Source organism: Rhipicephalus sanguineus, chromosome 6, assembly GCF_013339695.2.
Source record: "Rhipicephalus sanguineus isolate Rsan-2018 chromosome 6, BIME_Rsan_1.4, whole genome shotgun sequence".
Classification (NCBI taxonomy): domain Eukaryota; kingdom Metazoa; phylum Arthropoda; class Arachnida; order Ixodida; family Ixodidae; genus Rhipicephalus; species Rhipicephalus sanguineus.
Genome location: NC_051181.1, coordinates 19,191,221 through 19,212,775, shown reverse-complemented (window position 1 = coordinate 19,212,775; position 21,555 = coordinate 19,191,221). Strand labels below are relative to the sequence as shown.

The 21,555-nt window shown below is 47.7% G+C and overlaps 1 protein-coding gene across 3 annotated transcripts in view; it reads left to right on the top strand.

Annotated features, from left to right (window-relative positions):
- Positions 1-21,555, top strand: part of LOC119395643 (probable ATP-dependent RNA helicase DDX20) — a 219,111-nt gene that overhangs the window by 130,575 nt on the left and 66,981 nt on the right. For 2 of the 3 annotated variants that reach the window (XM_037662626.2, XM_049416716.1), the window contains exons 7-8: positions 2,642-2,783; positions 9,588-9,693. In XM_037662626.2, the coding sequence (XP_037518554.1) occupies positions 2,642-2,783; positions 9,588-9,693 (248 nt within the window). The remainder of the gene's footprint in view (positions 1-2,641; positions 2,784-9,587; positions 9,694-21,555) is intronic. The other variant, XR_007416477.1, reaches the window with a different exon arrangement.

The following is a 21,555-nucleotide window of genomic DNA, read 5'->3' as shown; positions in this document are numbered from 1 at the left end:
GCATGCATACAACACAGCACGGACTATTTTCTGCATTGGAGGCGTGCGAGGGCCAGTTGTGCCAACTTTTCCGCTCACGGCCCCTTGTTCTCTGCGTCCGTGCCATGTCCACGGTGCAGCGCTCCCTTCGTTGATTTCGGAACTTTAGGTTCCGCCAACAGCCAGTCAAGTTTTCACTGTTCTCTTGCGCTGGGCTACAATAACTATGCGGCAAAATTCAAGCTCACCTTTTATAGAGTTTGGCAAAAAATACGGGAACCGTGCCTCCGTCAAGCACTTCAGTGTAATGAGAGTCACGTTCAGTACTGGATAAAGCAAAAGAGTTTGCTTTTTAATACGAGACCGGGAAGGAGAGTGTTCCAAGGACCAAAGCGCAGAAAGTTTCCTGCCGTTGAAGAATACCTTTTCAAATATGTGCGAGAGCTTAGGTCCACCAGTATCGCCATGCCGTGGGACCTTGTTTCTCCCAGCATTGTCAAGAAGAACTTCAACGAGACGGGGCTGTCGAACGCACTCAACGGAACAAAGGACGATGCGCTTTGGGAGGGCAGTGACAGTGGCCGTGGCAATGATTCCCTGTCGGACTTCTCGACCAGTGATTCTGACTAGACCACGCATAACCGGATCTAACTGGTCAAACTAAATGCTAATTCTGTTAAATCAACAAGTACCTTTCTTTCGTGCTATAATTTATTTTCTTTTGTAATGTATATGCCGCAACCGTTAGGACTATGTATTGCACATTATTTCAGATGTGTTTGTGCACTCCCTCTTCGGAGCTCCAAATTCGCGAAAGAAAGTGTGCAAATTATGCGAGTAAATACAGTACATGAAATAGTACGGTTTTAGCATATGACAGGATAACAAGTCAAATTAAAAGGAAAAAAACAAGTGAAGCAACAATTTATTCGCCTTGATCAAAAATACACCGAACAACAAGGCAAGCATTAAATGAAAGTCTTTTAGGTAGTCTGCATGAAGTAAGTACATTTTTAGCTCTTTCTTAAATTGCTGTAATGATCATGCAGTTTTCATGATAACAAGGAAAGTATTCCATAATGAAATAGAAGTGAATGTTATAGTTCCAATTAATACGAATTCTTGGTAAAAGAAAATTATTGTTGAAGACGAATCGGGTCGTGCTCTAAATCATCAGGTTAGAAGGCCGAAATATGGCCGGCAGGAGTTCATTATTGATAAATCTGTCGAAAAAAATACCTAGGTTGTATTTAGTGCGTTCAGAAATGATGAGGATTTTATTCTCATGTAGTAGGGATTTGGCATTAGAAAAGCATGAACTGCATGTAATTATTCTTATAGCTTGGTTTTGAACAGTCTGGAGATATTCTATTGTAAGTATTTCCCCAACATAAGTAAAATGAGAGACAGTAATGGGGTATGTGAGGGCACGTTTTAATTAAGACACGCATACCGTAAACTGTTGCCGCCGGATAACTTGCCGCCGGTCCCTGCTGGCGGCAAGTTATATTTTCGTCCACTTTACTTTCTTCACATTTATATCCCAATTGCCACAGATAACACCCCCTACACTTTCCTTGGCATTATTGTCTGTTAGTTCTCATTAATACTGTGTCTAACAAAGAAAAACGAGACCTTGAAAGTCATCTTCTTATGAGAGATGAGATATCTTTAGGGGGGGTAAATGTGGTGTCATCAGTGTACAAAATGCACTGGATAGAAGAAAGACAATTACATAAATCATTAATATAAATCAAAAACAGAAGTTGAACCTGGATAGAAGCTTGGGGCACACTGATGTTAGTGGTTCGCTTGCGAGAATAAACGTTGGAAATAGAAACAACCTGAACTCTGTTGTATAAGTAGCTTTTTCGTATTGAAGGAAAAGAAACAAAAATGCCAGTTGACTCGAGTTTAGTGAATAGAATATTATGATTTATGCTGTCAGAGTTCCTCATCGCACCCGCTATGAAGAAGGAGCTCTGCAGTATCATCCTGCGGACTCCTTCCCGTTCGCCTGAATGCGCCTTTATTCATTTGACCTGACTCTTGAACGACGTGATTTCCTGGCAGGGGCAAACTTTATCAAATTAAATCGATCAAATCAAATTTATTTCAACATACGTGCAACTGATGTTGAGGACCTCTACTCGTTCGTTATCCCGGCATGGTGAGTCAAATATAATCGATCTTGTCATATTTGTTGTACTGAATTAGCATGCTATCATCTGTATAATTTGGCTAGCAGGCTTACTATGTAAAAGGTGCAAATAAATCCCGTCTTTTCATTGGTTTGTGCAACGGTGTGCTCTGTCCTTTGTTCCTCGAGTACGAGAGATATATAAGAAAAGAGAAGGTGTTTAAAAGATAATGTAGAATGCATCAACTTTGTTAGGGCGTGGGATTAAAAGTGAAAGAAAAAAATGGCATTTAGAAGGTTCTCTTCGAGTGCTTCTTTTTAAACATTTGAGCTGCTAAGCTGCAGTGGTGGCTTGATACTGTGCCATTTGATTTTCATAAGTTTTTCAAGTCATTTAATGTCACCATAGTTACCGAGGAAATTCCCTTCTTTCGTTCATGATTACCGAAGTGTTTTGTTGGGACAATGCACGTTCACTTGCAAATCCTCTGACGTGCGCACACCCGTTCTCTCTCTCTGAAGAGCGCAGTCCCTGGAGGAGAGGCTTCGCCATGCAGGTCACAGAGTGCAGCTGCTCAGTGGAGCCCAGGCGCAGTCCGAGCGCATCAAGGCCCTGGTGTGCCTGAAGGCCTATCGCTGCCGCATCCTCGTCTCCACTGACCTCGTGAGTCTGCGCCATCGCTCGAGGGAGTTGTGGCACATTTTCCGCTTCTCGTGCTTGTCCAGTAAATGCTGCTGTAAACTTCCTAATCATCGGAAAACATAGGAATTAGGGTAGTCAAAGTAATTTACACAGCATAATACTGTCTTCCATGAAGCGATATTAGTTTTGCATTGAAGAGGTGAATGCATTTTGACTAGAGCTGTGCGAATAGCAAAATTTTGGGTGCGAAGCCAATTCGAATACAGTAGAAGCTCGTTATAACGAAGCGGGATATAACGAACTAATGGATATAACGAAGCAATCGTAATTCCCCTTGAAATTCCCATAGACGCCCATGTATTTAAAACCTCGTTTTAACGAAGCTAAAATTTCCTCGCAATGGATATAACGAACCCTTTTTTCCCCCACCGAGCATTTACTGACCATATTGGTAGCCGGCAAGTCAATGTCTTATAGCGCGCGACGGTTTACGTCTCATCACGGATGCGGCAATTCAAAACTCGCGCCTCGCGCTCCCGAGGAGCCGCCTGCCAACACCGCGAGGGTGCGCGTCTGCCTGCCTCCCCTTCCACTGAAACTCGTGGACCCACCCGCGCACGTCACCCGGCCTCCCCTCTCCCGCGGAACTCGTGGACCCGCCCGCTCTCCTGTCGCGCGCGTGGACGGTGCGTCCGCGGACCGCGCGGCGTGGGCGCGGGCCTTTCTGCTTGTCGTTCGCTGCGTGTGCATCAGAACAGCGTCTCTCTCGGTTCCCGCCGCTAGACAAGAGATGGACGACGGCAACGGCAAACGAAAGCGCAAAACGATTACAAGTGAGCAGAAGGCGGCGATGTTGAAAGCCGTTGAGTCCGGCGTCAAGAAGAAAAACTTGCCGAAGATTTCGGCGTAGCGTTGAGCACGGTACCGCAAGCGTGTAATCGACCGAATTCTACTCAATATGAGCACGAAGCGCGAGACTACAATCGACCTCTACATGGCGATCGAGATGCTACAGGCTGCTTGGATGTCTGTAACAGCAAGCACGATCGCCAACTGCTTCCGGCATGCCTCATTTGGCGTCAACAGCGGCGGTGACAGCGAAGCTATCGGTGCTGCCGCCAATGAGGGTGCCGCGGGTGACCAAGACCTGGCGTCGTGGGACGCTCTCCTTGACGCCGGAGTTGTGCCCGACTGCGACACCTTCTGCACGTACGTCAGTGCCGATGCTGACGCGGTGACAACCGAAGAGCTGACAGAGGCTGAAATTGTGCGCGCGGTGACAGGGGTAGTGAATGACGACAGTGACGAATGTGTCGACGACAGCCCGGAGTTGGTGAACCCGATGTTCCGACGTCCGCGCGAGCGCTGGATGCGGCAGACCTGCTGCGCCGCTTCTTCGGCGCTCACGATGACGGCGAGGACGGACTCGACATAGCGGCAGCGGCAGAAAAAGCCATCATCCGTCTGAGGAAGACACGGCAGAAGTCTGTTAAGGCCTATTTTTCTGCTAAGTGAGCCGCCAGCTGGTGTGCCGAGTTTGGCGTGAATAAAGTAGCAGTTCTTTGCTGTTCTTTCTTTTTTTTCTTTTGTTAGTTTTTCTCCGTGCGAAGGCCGTTTTTAGTTTGCGTGGCGGGCTGCTGTGGGATTTCGTGGTCAGCACATCCTCTCTTGTGTGCTAATTGTCGGTAGAAATGGATATTGGCTATAACGAACTAATGGTTATAACGAAGTAATTACGACTCCCCCTTCAACTTCGTTATAACGAGGTTTTACTGTATTGAAGTGTGAGTGCGAATCAAATCGAATATTTTTCGAATATTTCTCGAATATTTCTAGAATACTTTTCGAATACTTCGAAGCAAAATTGCAGAAAAAAAAGTTAGAGAGGATTCCTAAGCATATTCTTACGAGATAGCAACATGAAAGTGTTTCTTTTCGCTAGGTTGATGAAGCACTGGCGGGGTGGTGTATCATAGTTGTCTTATCAAGAAGGAGGCAATGTAGAGGCCGAATTATATTTATGTACATATACAACCAACCCCTATACATAGCCTTCATAGATTACGAGAAGGCATTTGATTCGGTGGAGACATCAGCAGTCATGCAGGCACTGCGGAATCAAGGCATCGACGAAGCCTATATAAACATAATGGAAGAAATCTACAGCGGATCCACAGCCACTATAGTCCTCCATAAAGAAAGCGACATAATCCCAATAAAGAAGGGCGTATGGCAGGGAGACACGATCTCTCCAATGTTATTTACCGCGTGTTTACAGGAAGTTTTCAGGGCCCTAGATTGGGAAGAGCTAGGGATAAGAGTTAATGGAGAGTATCTCAGTAACCTACGATTCGCTGATGACATTGCATTGATGAGTAACGCGGGAGACGAATTGCAGCTCATGATTACTGAACTGGATACGGAAAGTAGAAGAGTAGGTCTGAAAATTAATATGCATAAAACTAAAGTAATGTGGAACGGAAGAACGGAACGGAAGAAGCCTCAAAGCTATGAAGACAAAACTGTGCATAGGCAAAAATCAGATGTATGCATTAAGGGATAAGGAAGGCAAGGTCACAAACAATATGGATAGAATAGTTGAGGTAGCGGAAGAGTTCTACAGAGATCTGTACAGCAGCCGAGCCATTCAGGATGATAACGTAAGAAGGAGTAATAGCGCAGAGGAATCTGACATCCCACCAGTATTGACAGGAGAAGTAAAGAAAGCCCTAAAGGGAATGCAAAGAGGCAAAGCAGCTGGTGAGGATCAGGTAACATCAGACCTGTTGAAAGATGGTGGAGAGATTATGTTAGAGAAACTGGCCACCCTGTATACGAAGTGCCTCTCGACGGGGAGGATACCAGAATCTTGGAAGAATGCCAACATCATCTTGATCCATAAGAAAGGGGACGTCAAAGACCTGAAAAATTACAGGCCCATAAGCTTACTGTCGGTTGTCTACAAGCTATTTACAAAAGTAATTGCTAACAGAATTAATACGACATTGGAGTTCAATCAACCAAGGGACCAGGCAGGATTTCGTACAGGATTCTCAACAATAGACCATATTCATACTATCAATCAGGTGATAGAGAAATGCGCGGAATACAACCAACCCCTATACATAGCCTTCATAGATTACGAGAAGGCATTTGATTCGGTGGAGACATCAGCAGTCATGCAGGCACTGTGGAATCAAGGCATCGACGAAGCCTATATAAACATAATGGAAGAAATCTACAGCGGATCCACAGCCACTATAGTCCTCCATAAAGAAAGCGACAGAATCCCAATAAAGAAGGGCGTACGGCAGGGAGACACGATCTCTCCAATGTTATTCACCGCGTGTTTACAGGAAGTTTTCAGGGCCCTAAATTGGGAAGAGCTAGGGATAAGAGTTAATGGAGAGTATCTCAGTAACCTACGATTCGCTGATGACATTGCATTGATGAGTAACGCGGGAGACGAATTGCAGCTCATGATTACTGAACTGGATACGGAAAGTAGAAGAGTAGGTCTGAAAATTAATATGCATAAAACTAAAGTAATGTGGAACAATCTTGGTAGAGAACAGCGCTTTACGATAGGTGTCGAGACACTGGAAGTTGTAAAGAAGTACGTCTACTTAGGACAGGTAGTAACCGCGGAGCCAAACCATGAGAGTGAAATAACTAGAAGAATAAGGATGGGTTGGGGCTCATTCGGCAAGCATTATCAAATCATGAATGGTAGTCTACCACTATCCCTCAAGAGGAAGGTATATAACAGCTGCATCTTACCGGTACTTACCTACGGAGCAGAAACCTGGAGACTTACAAAGAGGGTTCAACTTAAATTGAGGACGACGCAGCGAGCGATGGAAAGGAAAATGATAGGTGTAACCTTAACAGACAGGAAGAGAGCAGAGTGGGTCAGGGAGCAAACGGGGGTTAATGGCATCATAGTTGAAATCAAGAAGAAGAAATGGATATGGGCCGGGCACGTAGCACGTCGGCAGGATAACCGGTGGTCATTAAGGGTAACTGACTGGATTCCAAGAGATGGCAAACGCGTGAGGGGGAGACAGAAAATCAGGTGGGTAGATGAGATTAAGAAGTTTGCAGGTATTACGTGGCAGCAGAAAGCACAGGACCGGGTTGATTGGCGGAACATGGGAGAGGCCTTTGCCCTGCAGTGGGCGTAGACAGGCTGATGATGATGATGATGATGACATGATTTGGTGTAACCAAAGTGTTGCCGACAACACTTTACACGTGATGGGCAAAGATGCCGTTTCCTCAGCCTCTCATCCTCTTTCAACATCTGTGGAAGCCCAACTGATGTGACGAACAAGGGTGTGCTCCCTTCAAGGCCAGAGTTCCAAATCTGCCTCGTAGACATCGATATATAAGAACATCTGAAATTTTTTATGCTAAAAAGCTTCGGCTTCCGATTTTTCGGACTTCCTGCCCAAATTTCAGGTCCAAAACAGCATTAATTGAGCCCCCACCTCTGCCACATCTTTCATCTCTATGTTGGAACCAGCATTTTCTTGAGTTAGTACATTAGCGACCGTAGCAGAGCTTGAAAGGCAGCTTTGCCGCAATACCGGGGTGTGATGAGGTGAAGCATATTGAAAATCTAGGGACCCCTTCCAATCGGACGTTGACTGTGTCTTGGCAAAGTTCGACCGTAACGGAGCTTGAAAGGCAGCTTTGCCGCAATACCGGAGTGTGATGAGGTAAAGCATATTGAAAATCTAGGGACCACTTCCAAGTGGACGTTGTGTCTTGGCAAAGTTCGACCGTAACGGAGCTTGAAAGGCAGCTTTGCCGCAATACTCGGGTGTCATGAGGTGAAGCATATAGAAAATCTAAGGACCACTTCCAATCGGACGTTGACTGTCTTGGCAAAGTTCGACCGTAACGGAGCTTGAAAGGCAGCTTTGCGGCCATACCGGGGTGTGATGAGGTGAAGCATATAGAAAATCTGAAGGGGTCACTTTCAATCGGACGTTGACTCTATTTGTTTTTGGGAAGTTCGAATAGTTCAAATAGTAAAATTCCAGTGCGAATCGAATCGAATAGCAAACACTATTCGAAAAATATTCGAAATTTCGGATATTCGCACACCCCTATCCACAATGCATCAAGAGAGACGATCGCATAACACGCAAGCAGTAAAGGCAGACAAAACCCCTCTGTCGATCCCTTGGTGATTGCAACCCTGGTGGCAATGGCACTTGTGGCTTTGTATGTATACAGCCAGAAAAAGCATGACCCTCGAGATCTGCATTGTGCCACTGCAACCATGGTAATGCATAGTTTGCGTCAAGGCTCACTTTATCACAGCAGTTGCACGTTTACCACTGGAGCTTAGACTGTAAAATCAAGTATTGTTTGAATGTGTTTTTTTTTGGAAATTACACTCAAAGTGGTGAATGGTTGTACTAATGCTATGCGAGCACTTGTCCTGTTCCCATCCATGGTCACCATTTTGTCATGGCAGTGACAGTGCTGCTGTCTGGCTGCTTCAAGTGCACTGAATGGGGTTATTAGTTTCATATTGGAATTCTCCTACGAGTTTCTTTCAGGAACAACAAAGGCATACATTAAAGGGACACTGAAGAAGAATAGACTATGGTTCACATAATAGCAAATGAACTTTTAAATTTACCAGATGCAGAACTCTTGCTGTGGAAAGACGCCTGGTAAGTGAGAAGACGCTCAAGAAGTGATTGCAAGGGCCAGCATCACAGTGAAGTTGCCACACTAACCAACTGTCGCTCCATAGATGTCTACTAGTGCCCACATAGTTCCTAATCAGTAAAAATGAAGTACATTGTCCTCTGAGGGGGCCAGAGACCTAACATACAGAGTTTTAGGAAATTTTCTTCAGCAAATGTGATTAAAGAACACTTTGAAATCACTGACCTTACACTTACATTCATATCCAGAGGTTTTGTTGCACAATTTTAAAATGAAGCTTTAATAATCATGGAATTCATGACAATAATGTGTTGAAAGAAGCAGTCTAAACTGATTCATTGTTTCACCCCTTTAAAACTTTGCGCATACTGTAGTTATTCATGGCAAGCTACTTACTGCTTATTCTTCAAGCCCTTCTTCGATCGGGCTGAGGATAGGTATTTTAAACAATAGATGGATGGTGTTCAGCTCATTGACTTTGCTACCTTAAAGACCCTGTGGGATGCACATAATATCTAACAGAGATAAACTGCTTGCTCTTAGCTGAGTCACGATGCGAGTTAACTGCTTCCATGAAGGCAGATGAGCTGGTGATGGCCACAATATCACAAACAAAGTTGTTGTTCTGTGGTCAGGCATTTGTTTACTGTTAATCCAAGTTTGAGTTATCTGGATAATGCTAATCTCAGGATTGAAATAAGTTTTGTTGCCTTGAAATGTATGTGCATTGATTCAGACTTTTGGCCACAATTGAGCTGACAGAAAGGCTAAGTTAACAATGTCAACGTTGTGGAATTTTCCTCAGCCTTCTACTTATAGGAAAATCTAGTGCCAACTCTGCATAGACTGTCTTGCTTTAGCTGCTTTTTGTCATGCATACAAGCTTATAAAAGAGTCAGAAGACACATTTAAACTGTGCAAAAAAGACAACATGTTAGAAATGTAGAACACGCACACACACACGAAGCACTTATCAAAGAGGAATTGTGAGGTGCTGCACCCAATCCAGCCATGTGTCATTTAGTAGTATGGGGTAGTGTGGTTAAAGAAGTTAATGGATGGTACCTTGACTGCCACAGATGCTTATTACAGTGGCGTTTTTTTTCTGTTTGGGAATGAGAGTCTACGGTATTGCAGGCAGCTCGTGGCATTGATGCAGAAAGGGTCAACCTGGTCATCCACTTTGATGTAGCATATGATCTGGAGACGCATCTCCACCGCTCTGGACGTGCAGGCCGTTACGGTGAGTTGTGTCGAGGCATTCTGTTGGCAGACTGGCACTCGTGATGACCATTGTGTTAAGCTGTGGTGGCAGTGTTCTCGTGAGGTAACACTGTGGTAAAGAAATGTTAGATAAGGGCACAACACAATCGCTTGCCCGTGAAACCACATGTGACTGAAATCAGGTGCAGGTGACATGATGAGAATGTAGCGCTGGGCCAACTCCCACTCTAATTTAACCAAGAATGTGGTTAGTAGGTTGTTACATTCTCCATCTATTGCATCCACTGCCTTAGCGGTGTGATTTCAGTGGACAAAATGTGCACATTGCAAGCCAAATGCTACAGCTTGCACAGCAAACTGCCTCCTAGGGCGCAAATCTTTAGCAATGTGACTTTCCCACAGAAACAGTAACAGCGTTTGTATCTTGTATGAAATTCCACAATATGCAGCAGCTATGAGCACATAAAACATTCAAGCTGCACAAACCATAAAGATGTGCTCCATCACAGTACACAAATGCAGTTATTCCACTCCTGTGCCAACTGCGCCAAAGTGCACCAGATCGGATTTACTGTGCCATCCTGATAATATCGATGGAAATTGCGCCAGTCTGCACCAGAGTCTCTGGTTTGGGGGCGTCTACCACCAGCAATCACACCGCTGGCACGTCAAAAGATGTGCAACATGATCTTGGGGCTGCTAAAGTCACAACCACAGACCAAGAATTATTCTGCTGAATAAACAGTGCTCGCGCATGCGTCTCGAGTAAGCCATGACGCCATGCACGGTGCCGATGCAGCTTCTGTTGGGCAAGTCGGTTCGATGGCAAAACGCACTCTCTGCAGATACTCATGACATCTTCGCCAATGAGCAGCGTGAAAGTGTGGCGGCGATTCATTGGCAGGTGTAGTCTATTCTAGAAACACTGCCAAAACCTTGTTTGAAGCATTGCATGGCACGTAATGAAACCAATGTTCAGTAATAACTACACGCATACTGGTAAAATGTCTGTCACTTCTGTTTCTGGACATCGCGGAATGAAATCTGGGATCGCTAGCAATAAATATATGGAACAATATTGAATTTTCTGTGCATTGACACTTTTCCTCAAATATACTCTATCGATGGATCTTCATCCAGAAGAGCTTTTTCGTAGTTCCTTCCACCAGCACATTCGGGTTTGTAGTCGCTCTTGCAGTAAATACCCCCTAAGAGGTCCTGCCCTTTTGAGCTCGTCAGTGCTAGGATCCCCATTCGAATTTTTTGCTTGACTTTTTTTTAAAAATGTCATCTCATTAATGTAAGCATGCCTCCTGGTTGGAGCAGCCACACTGGTTTTAATATGCGCAGCTGTCAGTAGCGGGCCCGTTGCCGACGGCCCACTGTGAAGCGGCTACACCATGTTACATATCCGCCCTTCGCTTTCCAGGGTCAATAGCTGACGGTTAAAAAAAAACAATCACCAGGCCTACGCTGACCAAGCAGCACAGTCACAGCAAAAGCTGGAAAAGCGGCCTTTCTAGTGCTTGTTGAAAACTGTCTTCGGGCAACTAATATAAGTACACTTGCATGGTACACACTACGCCATAAATCATTTTTGTGAAGTAGGGAAGCACCCACTATGCCATTATTCATCATTCTGAGGGAGCGTAGTACCCACCACACGTCTAAGGCATTATCTGCACTTTGTGTTGTGCCTAATGATGATGAATAATTATGGCTGAGCCCTTTGTATTAGGTTGAAAACATTCAATGACCTACTCGTTGCACAATTCGTATGGTGTCACGCCTGGTATTTTGGTCTTCTACCGCACTGTATTACACATGTTAACGCGATTCCTGGCCCAACGTGATACCTGCATGGAGTCTTTTTGCGAAGTAGTTTCAAGCACTGGCGTGGCTCTGTAGTAGAATACTCGACTTCCATGCAGAGGGCTCGGGTTCAAATCCCATTCTATCCTGGATATTTTTTTTCCTCATTTTTTCTTATTTCGCGCGATAGCAGTTATGGACAGCGGTGGCAGTGGTGGCGGAAAACTACGGCACCAAAATTGGCTGTTGTTGTGATCTCATAACAGCTCTCGCTGTAAAATCACAGTTCCCTTTAAGGGGAGACCCTGCTTCTGAAACATGTTTTTGAGCATATCATTATGAAACTTTCACAGCTTATGTTTTTTATGTGCTGATTTCAAACATTCAATTATTGTTCTAATGCAATATGTAGTTTTGAAACCATTAAATAATTTTTGTATTGTAAGGAGCCGGCTTAATTTCTAAACTGTGAGAGTTATCAAACAAATCAGCATATCACAATAACCTGGAATGAATACTGTATGCAATAAAACAAGAATGGATGTTCTAGGCTCATTTGAACAAAAGTTATGGTACATTCAACATTTGGCAAGTGAGCGATGTCGAGCTGGGTCAAACTGGGATCAAGCTGGAAATGTTCAACATACAGCATAGACTGCTTATAACGTAAGTCGCCGGAGTCACGGATATCCACACTATAAACGGTACCGCACTGTAACCAAAACAACATTTTTGAAAGGTTGCACGTGTGCAAAACATGACCAACAGGCAGGCGCGCGATTCCAACTATAGAGGCATGCGACTGGGACGTAAGTTTGCATCTGCTTACATTTAAAAATGTTGAACGGTTAGCGTCTGCGGACCTGCGGTGCCGACATAACGAACGTGCAAAAAATGCGCCGTCACGGGAATTCGCCGCGGTAACACACTGCGCGTGCGCGATGTCGAAAACGGTGGCGACCACAAACCACCACTCGAGTGTTTCACACGCACGCCCGCGTTTTCGTTAAAGATGTAAGTCACCCCTTCTAAGTGCAACAACTGCAAAATGTTTCATTGACTCGGCACCAAACCGCAACTTCTGTAGTCGGCGGCTGCCGACATGGCAGCTAGCGCTTGTTAGGCCTAGCGTGCGCGTTGCAACTTGGCGTGTCGTCGTGCGAAGCTTGCCCTAGACAACACGGAAATGGGGCGTAGAAGAGATCGCACTCGTGAGCTAAACTGAGGGCATCACACGTGAAACGAAGTTTCGGTTCGCAGTCGGGAGAGCAGCCGTGGCAACTATCCTGAAAAAGTCATTCAAGCTTGTAAGTCCGCCTGTTGGTAGCAAAGGCGAAAGCTCAATCTCGTCTCAAAGCATTGTTACTTGTGGGGGAATCGAGGAACTATTTCCCCGACAGAGACAAACAGCGGTAACGCGCTCTTGATGTGGATGCGGGCGCCCGTACGTAGTGGAGCACGCATGTCAAGCAGCTTTTTCTCCGTCGGCCACGCAACCGCTCCCCCTCCTCATACCCCGCACCCGAGCTGGGCTGCTGCCTCCCACCGCCATCGCTTTTTATTAGGTGCGAAGCTCCTTATGCCGTGGGTCTGTCCATCCTCCGTTAGTTTGTAGTAGCCACCTCTAGTTTGTGAAGTGCTCACTAGATGGCTTTGGTGGCGCTCGCTCCATATATATATATATATATGTATATATATATATTGCATATAATATTGTTACGGGGAGACGACAGACGAAGGCTGTATTTAGAATATTCACACAACCGCAGTGATCGGGGTAACAACCAAGATGGCGGAACAGCAACGAACCCTGTCCTCCTCTTCTTCGTCCTCTAGGTAAGCGGCACATAACATTACCCTCCGGCGGTGAAAGCACTGACTCGGTGCAGTGGGCAAAGACGGTAGCGAGAATGGTCACTACACAGAGGCGTCGGTGGGTTCCGGTATGTGATAGGGCTTCAGACGGACAACGTGAAGAATGTCGGTGCGGGGCTGAGTCGACGCGGACGAAGACAATGGCTCTATTTCATACGTCACGTCAGTCACTTGGTGGCATACACGGTATGGTCCGGTGTACGGGAAGAGTAGCTTTTCAGAAAGCCCAACACGGCGTGCTGGAGACCAGAGGAGGACAAGAGACCCAGGAAGAAAATGGGCGTTACGTGACGGCGATCGTAGCGAGATTGTTGCCCCGCTTGCGATTCGCTTAACCGAATGCGCGCAACTTGACGTGCATGGTCGGCGCAGGCAATGGCTTCTTGAGCGTACTCAGTAGGTGGGTACATGGAAGGAGGCATCATCGTGTCCATAGGCAACGCTGGATTTCGGCCGAATAAGAGAAAGAAAGGCGAATAACCAGCCGTCTCGTGCCGGGACGTGTTATACGCAAACGTGACAAAAGGCAATGTTGTGTCCCAGTCTTGGTAGTCTGCCGACACGTACATTGCTAGCATGTCGGTAATGGTCCGGTTCATCCGCTCCGTCAAGCCATTCGTCTGTGGATGGTAGGCCATGGTTAGCTTGTGTTTCGTCGAGCAAGACGCCAGGATGTCATTGATGACCCTGGAAAGAAACTGCCTGCCACGGTCGATCAAGAGCTGGCGCGGTGCCCCGTGTTGAAGGATGACGTTATGGAGCAAGAAGTCTGCTACGTCGGTCGCGCAGCTGGTTGGAAGTGCGCGAGTAATTGCAAACCGTGTAGCATAGTCCGTGGCAACGGCGATCCATCGATTTCCCGAGACAGACGTAGGAAACGGACCAAGCAAGTCGAGGCCGACACGATGAAACGGCTCATATGGGATGTCGAGTGATTGAAGACGGCCAGGAGGCGGGAGTGTAGACTTCTTCCGGCGCTGACAAAGGTCGCACGAGGTCACGTAACGGCGTACCGACCTGTACATTTCTGGCCAGTAGAAACGACGGCGTGCACGATCGTAGGTGCGGGAATATCCGAGGTGGCCCGCTGTCGGCACATCATGAAGTTGGGCCAGAACATTCGAACGAAGGTGTGCCGGAATCACAAGCAAGAGGTCAGGACCGTCAGGAATGAAACTGCGACGAAGCAAGGTTCCATTGCGTAGCACGAAGAAACGAAGGGAGGAATCAGGAGTCGGTGAGTTGAGGCCGTCAGTGATCTTTCGGAGAGTCAAGTCACAGCGTTGCTCAGCAGAGATGTTGAAGAGGTCAGTTATTGCAAGCACAGATGGAATAGTATCGTTCGCCGAAGGTTCTGGTGGGTCTATGGGATAACGAGACAGGCAGTTGGCGTCCTGATGCAAGCAGCCAGACTTGTAGACGACAGTGTACTTGTACTCTTGAAGTCGCAATGCCCAACGACCAAGGCGACCAGTGGGATCCTTCAGAGAAGACAGCCAGCAGAGGGCATGGTGATCACTGACAACGGTGAAGGGTCTGCCATACAGATAAGGACGAAATTTGCCGACAGCCCAAACAAGAGCGAGGCACTCTCTCTCCGTTATTGAATAATTCCGTTGAGCTGCAGAAAGAAGGCGGCTGGCGTATGCAATAACGCAATCCTGACCACGTTGATTTTGGCCGAGAACAGCGCCGATTCCATGACCACTGGCATCGGTACGTACTTCGGTGGGTGCAGAGTCGTCGAAATGAGCCAACACAGGGGGCGATGTGAGTAGGTCGACGAGATGAGAAAAAGCCGACGCTTGGGCAGGACCCCAAGAGAAGGGGACGTCCTTTTTAAGAAGGCATGTGAGGGGCTGCGCAATCGCTGCAAAATCTTTAACAAAGCGGCGAAAATAGGAGCATAGGCCAAAAAACGACCGAACGTCCTTGGAAGAGTGTGGAGTGGGGAAGTTCGTAACGGCGCGTATTTTTGCAGGGTCAGGCCGTATACCCGCAGCGTCAACAAGATGGCCCAGCGCGGTGTCTCGCGGCGGCCAAAGCGGCATTTCGAAGAATTGAGCTGAAGACTTGCGGTGCGAAAGACTTGTAAAACAGCCGACAAGCGTTGTAGGTGGCTTGAGAACGTAGGTGAGAAAATGACGACATCGTCGAGGTAGCAGAGGCATGTGGACCATTTGAAACCCCGAAGGAGGGAGTCCATCATGCGCTCAAATGTTGCGGGTGCGTTACACAACCCAAAGGGCATGACTTTAAACTGGTAGAGCGCATCCGGTCTAATAAAGGCCGTCTTCTCCCGATCATTTTCATCGACAGCGATTTGCCAATAGCCTGAGCGAAGGTCTATGGAAGAAAAGTACCATGCGCCATGAAGAGAATCAAGGGCGCCGTCTATTCGCGGCAAAGGGTAGACGTCTTCCTTGGTGATCTTGTTAAGGTGCCGATAGTCGAAGAACCGCCAGGTGTTGTCCTTCTTCTTTACAAGAACCACAGGGGACGCCCAAGGACTCGGAAGATGGCTCGATGATGTCCTTAGTGAGCATCTTGTCGACTTCCGTTTGAATGACGCCGCGCTCGGTAGCAGAGACACGGTAAGGACGTCGATGAATGGGTCTTGCGTCTCCGGTATCAATACAGTGGGTGACCAGAGATGTTTGGCCAAGCTGCGGCGAAGCGAAATCGAAAACGTCGCGGTATGACGCCAACAAAAGGCGTAGTTCCTTGCTTTGGGAAGGGGAAAGGTCCGCGGCAATCATGTCGTCGAGCGGGTCATCAAGTGTTGAGCTAGCAGCAGGGCGTCCTGAAGCCGGTGGTAGAGTATCAATGGCTAGGGCCACAGGGTCGTGTGTGTCTAAAGGTGATATAGTGCCCAGCGTGATACCTTCGGGAAGCAACTGTGCGCAACGACCAAAGTTGAGTACAGGTATACATGCTTGGTTCGCAGAAACAGTCACAAGGGAGTGAGGCAGGGCTACACGTCGTGTCAGAAGAACGTCCAAGGAAGGGGTAATCAGGTAGTCGCCATCACGGACAGGAGGGTCCAGGGTGAATGAGACGTAAGCAGCTGTACCTAGGCGCAAGCGAACCAACTGGACAGCGCATAAACGTGGTGGCGACGCGACGTTGAGGTCAGGCATAGCAGGAAGCTCTAACTGTAAAAGGCCAGAAGAACAGTCGATAAGGGCAGAATGCGTGCTCAGAAAGTCGTGGCCGAGAATGAGGTCATGGGGGCACTCGTCCAGCACAGCAAAGAGAACTGAGGTCTTGTGGTCATCGAAGCTCACACGCGCAGTACACATTTCAAGAACGCGAGGTGTACCGCCATTGGCTACACGAACAACAGGTGATGAAGCGGGCGTCAGGACCTTGCGAAGACGGCGAGAAAGGTCAGCGCTCATTACGGATAATTGGGCGCCAGTATCGGTGAGCGCCAAAACAGGCACGCCATCTACTTCTACGTCCAAAAGGTTTTGTCGGGTAGCCGGAGTCAGCAAAGGATTTCCGGGTCGGTAGGCCAATGACGCATCACCTCCGGCAGCTGCACTGGTCAGTTTTCCAAGGAGGGACGGCGAGGGTACGGCGAAGGTGAGCGACGGGGCAAAGGTGACCGAGAACGTCGCTGGTTCCGCGGGGACGGCGAGCGGTCGTAATGTGGGGTCGAGGTTTGGGCGTAGAAAGGTGAGGGCGTAGAAAGGTGAGGATCGAGTGTCCTCTGCACAGTACATTGCACGAGGAGACGATGGCCGACGATAATCACAATAGCGAGAAATGTGGCCGACCCCGTTTCAGTTGAAGCATATCGGCCTGTCATCTCGTGTGCGCCACTGGTTCGGATCACGGAACCTGGAATAGGTCGGTTGTGGGGGGTAGGAGGGAGCAGTGCTGACCGCGGGACGACTTAGGGCACAGATGGGCTGGATACCTGCGTTTGCCAGTTCTTTGCGCACGACGGCCTGGAACAACGAAACTGTCGGGCGGGTTTCTTCGGAAGGACGGGCCTGCGGTGCGGATGGGGATGCTGCCTCGATCTCTCGCCGCACAAGGCGCAGGATGTTTTCGGTACTGGGCGGAGGCTGGAGCTGGGCGTCTTCGCACGACGACGTGGCGGCGATGTTAGGGAGTCGAACAAAGTGCTGCGTGACTCGACGACTCTTCGCTTCTTCAAAGCGTCGGCACTCCCTGATGATGTCGTCGATGGTGGTGCAGTCCTTGTAGACTAATAAGTGAAATGCGTCATCGGCGATGCCTTTAAGAATGTGGCTGACTTTGTCAGTTTCGGGCATTTGGTCGTCAACTTGCCGCCACAAGGCTAAGACATCCTGAATGTACACCATGTACGGCTCGGTCGACGTTTGTGCACGGCATGAAAGTTCTTTCTGGGCGGCTCGTTGGCGTGCAATAGGCTTTCCGAAAAGGTCTTTCATTTTTTGTTTGCATACGTCCCAACTGGTCAGCTCCTGCTCGTGCGTGTCGAACCACACACTGGCCGTTCCCCGGAGGTGGTAACTGACGTTGGCCAGCATCAAAGTGGGATCCCACCGGTTGGTCTTGCTGGCGCGCTCGTAGTCGGCCAGCCACTTTTCGACGTGCACGTTGTCAGTTCCACAGAAGGTACCAGGGTCTCGAAGATGGGTCACAACAACGTGGCTGGGTTCAGTTGGCGTAACGGTGGCTGGATCAACGGGCCTGCCTGTCAACATGATGGATTGTCCAAGGAGACGGCCGCTGCGAAGTTCCGTGGTGTGCTTCGGATATACCCCGCACCTCCACCAAAGATGTTACGGGGAGACGACAGACGAAGGCTGTATTTGCAATATTCACACAACCGCAGTGATCGGGGTAACAATCAAGATGGCAGAACAGCAACGAACCCCGTCCTCCTCTTCTTCGTCCTCTAGGTAAGCGGCACATAACAATATCGCTAGATAGTGCTAGTTTCAGTATAGTTGATGACTAAACCTCAGAGATGGTGCTATATGGCTCGCTTTAGAAAAAACCGGCTTTGAGTAGCTACAGAAAAGGCAAAAATGAAATAAGGAGGGAGGCATTTTACGATAATTCAAGGGGAAGCGCTTTACTGTTTGAAGCGAGATCGCTTGCCTCAGAACGAGTAGTTATAAAACGAGATTCAGTAAAGAAGAAGAACAATGCACGTGCTGCAGGGAAGATACGGAAACGGCAGAGCATGTTCTGATTGAATGTGGAGATATTCACCCAGGTGTATGTTTGAGCACGAGCCTACATAAAGCCTTGGATTTTAGGGACAATGGAAAGCTGAACACACCTGCGACTGAAATAAGTAAGAGACTGTTAGAGTATTGGTGGCACAAAATTAGAGAGAAAGGACAAAAATAAATATTGGAAAAAAATAAGGACATTCTGCCGTAAAGGGCAGAGAACAGAGCTGAAAACTCAAGTTTTTTTTTTCTGGAGTAAGATAGTTTTAATGGAAGTAAAGAAACTAGGCCAACACTAAGAAAAAGAAGAGTAAAGTTTAGTTTTTTTTTCTTTTTGTCGAGCCTGGTGGCACACTTGTCACCTCCCCATTATAAAGGGGACGCTCATAGCATCCATCCATCCTATAATATGAAAAATGATCCCTAGATGGTGCGTGTTAGCACGCCAAGAGGCTCTCTCTTGGCACGCTTCCTGTTTCACTTGGAGTTGCCGGATGGAAGACAGATGGCGCTGTTTGGCTTGCTTTATAATATGAAGAATGATCCCTAGATGGTGCTTGTTAGCGTGCCAAGAGGCTCCCTCTTGGCGTGCTTTCTCTTTCGCTCGGAGTTGCCGGATGGAAGACAAGGCTGCGGAACGGAGGGCACAGAAGGCGGTGGCAGCGCACGCTCGCAGACAGAATCCTGAGGTGAGAGCCCGCGAGGCCGAAGCTGCACGTCGACGCCGCGAAGCAGATCCCGCCGTTCGAGCCTGCGAGGCCGAAGCTGCTCGACAAGCTGCACGGCTGCGGTGTGAAGACCCCGCCGTCCGAGCCCACAAAGCCGAAGCTGCACGGCTGCGGCGTGAATCGGATCTTCAAAATGTGAAGGACCGTGAAGCGGCGAGAAAGCGCGTACCGGCAGGAAGAGCCCGAGGCTGTGCGAGCATGTGAAGTGGCTGCAAAACACATCAGGCGGGCTCTGCCTGAAGGCGCCGACGCGCGCTTCCAGCGGGACTTCCTTGACAACAGTTTCGGCCATAGTTGCGGTGTGTGCGACAGATTGTGGTTCTCAAACAATCTAGTCACAATGCGTTACGCGGAAGATTCACGGCTTACTGACGATTCCCTCCGGAGCTTCGTCCCACTCATCATCATTCGCCATGTGGATATGCTGTGATTTTTTTCTCCCCCCACTTCTTGTTCGTTCGTTCCGTGTCCCCTCCTCCTTCGTAACGCCGTCGCCGCTCTCTCCCCAGCCGGCGCATCTCCACTGAGAAGCACGCTCGCTCCCTCGCATCTCTGAGAACGTTCCGGCAGCCGCATTTTAACCGGTCTTTCATCTAGGGGGACTGCACAATAAGCGGTATGCGTATACATGGAGTTCTATGGGAGGGTAAACGGGAGTCAGAAAAAACCGCATTATAGCCGGTACTGCACTGTAAGCGGTTACGTTATAAGTGGTCTGAGCTGTACTTGTTCAAATGGGCCTAGAACATCCATTGTTGTTTTACTACATACAGTATTAATTCCAGCTTATTGCGATATGCTGATCTGCTTTGTAACTCTCACAATTTATAAATAAATCTTGCTCCCAACAATATACATGAAATATTTAATATTTTGAAAACAGCATAGTGTACTAGAAAAATAATTGCATATTTGAAATCAGGACGTAAAAATACATAAGCTGCGAAAGTTTTACAAAAAAAATATACTCAAAAACAAAGAAATACAACTCTGAAGCAGGGTCCCCCCTTAAGGGCAAAGCAATAAATGCGATACCAATAGATTGTATTTTTACACGAAGTAAGGCTAGCAGCTAACTCATTTGGATCCGATCTCGCATAACTCAACAATACGCTGGTTTAAGGCAATATGGCTGCTCCAGGAGCCGAATTGGTTTTCGTGCTGTCAGTTCTCTAAATGCGAAGTAAGCGTTGAGCGCACAGCAAGTTTACGAGCCCTCTCCTGATGCCTCGAGACAGCGCGCATGCCAGCAGCTGTGCCCTTCAAGCGATGCAGCCCCCCCCCCCCCCCTGCCCTCCACTGGCGTCCCTTTACGCTCCTTACGAAAGACAGGTGGGGCGTCTCCTCTGGTTTATGAGGATAGGCTGGATTTTGAGTCATTAAAAAAGCTCGTTTTAGGCGCGAAAAATAGGCAGGCAAAACAACATTTTAGGCCACCAATATCGTAAATAGAGGCACAATAAATTTTCGCATAAGTGCACCTAATTTCAAACGAAGATGTGCATGACCTCTGTCTGTGACAGGAAAACAAAAATGTTAATGCTTTAAGGGGCCCTGCAACACTTTTTCAGCATGGTCTGAAAACACTGCCATTCGGTAGTTGAGGCTCCTGAGGACATGCGAGCCAAACAATATAGCGCAACACGCGGCCTGTAATTTAAAATTAATCCTCAAAGTCATCTAGAGATCGTTCCCTCTTCTTTCTACAAATGATGCCGTATCCCCAAATAACCGCACGATGTACCCAAATTCATGGCCATTGGCTGATTTGAGAATCGTAACTTGCATAGTTGCCGTGACTGCTTAGAGAGGCTGCCACGTGGCCGAGCGCGCGTTCAAAGAAAAAAAAAGGGAAAAAAATGCTCATGGTCATGACGTACAAGTGACGTAAATTCTTTCCCCTGTGCCATCCCTCCCTGCTTAGCTTCCAGTGCGCTCGTCTGGATGAGAGAAGAGACAGCAATTACAGCGTGCAACAGACCTCTGCAACTCCGCTCGTACTTCACGGAATCTAAAAAAAATTTGTGGCAGTTGAATCATGAGGCAATAAACTCCTTTAACGAAGCCATTTGATGGTCACTTGGAAAAGTGTTGCAGGGTTAAAATGGCACAAAGGCTCCAACAGTTGAACATAGCCGTACAATTGTGGTTTGTCCCACACCGTTCGCAGAACACACTCTCTCCCGTGTCGGGGGAAGGGGGGTTCAACTCCCCCCACCCCGCCCTAAACGCACGAACATAAAGTATGGTTGAGAGGTCTTAGGGGAATGCATTAGGGGAAGCCGT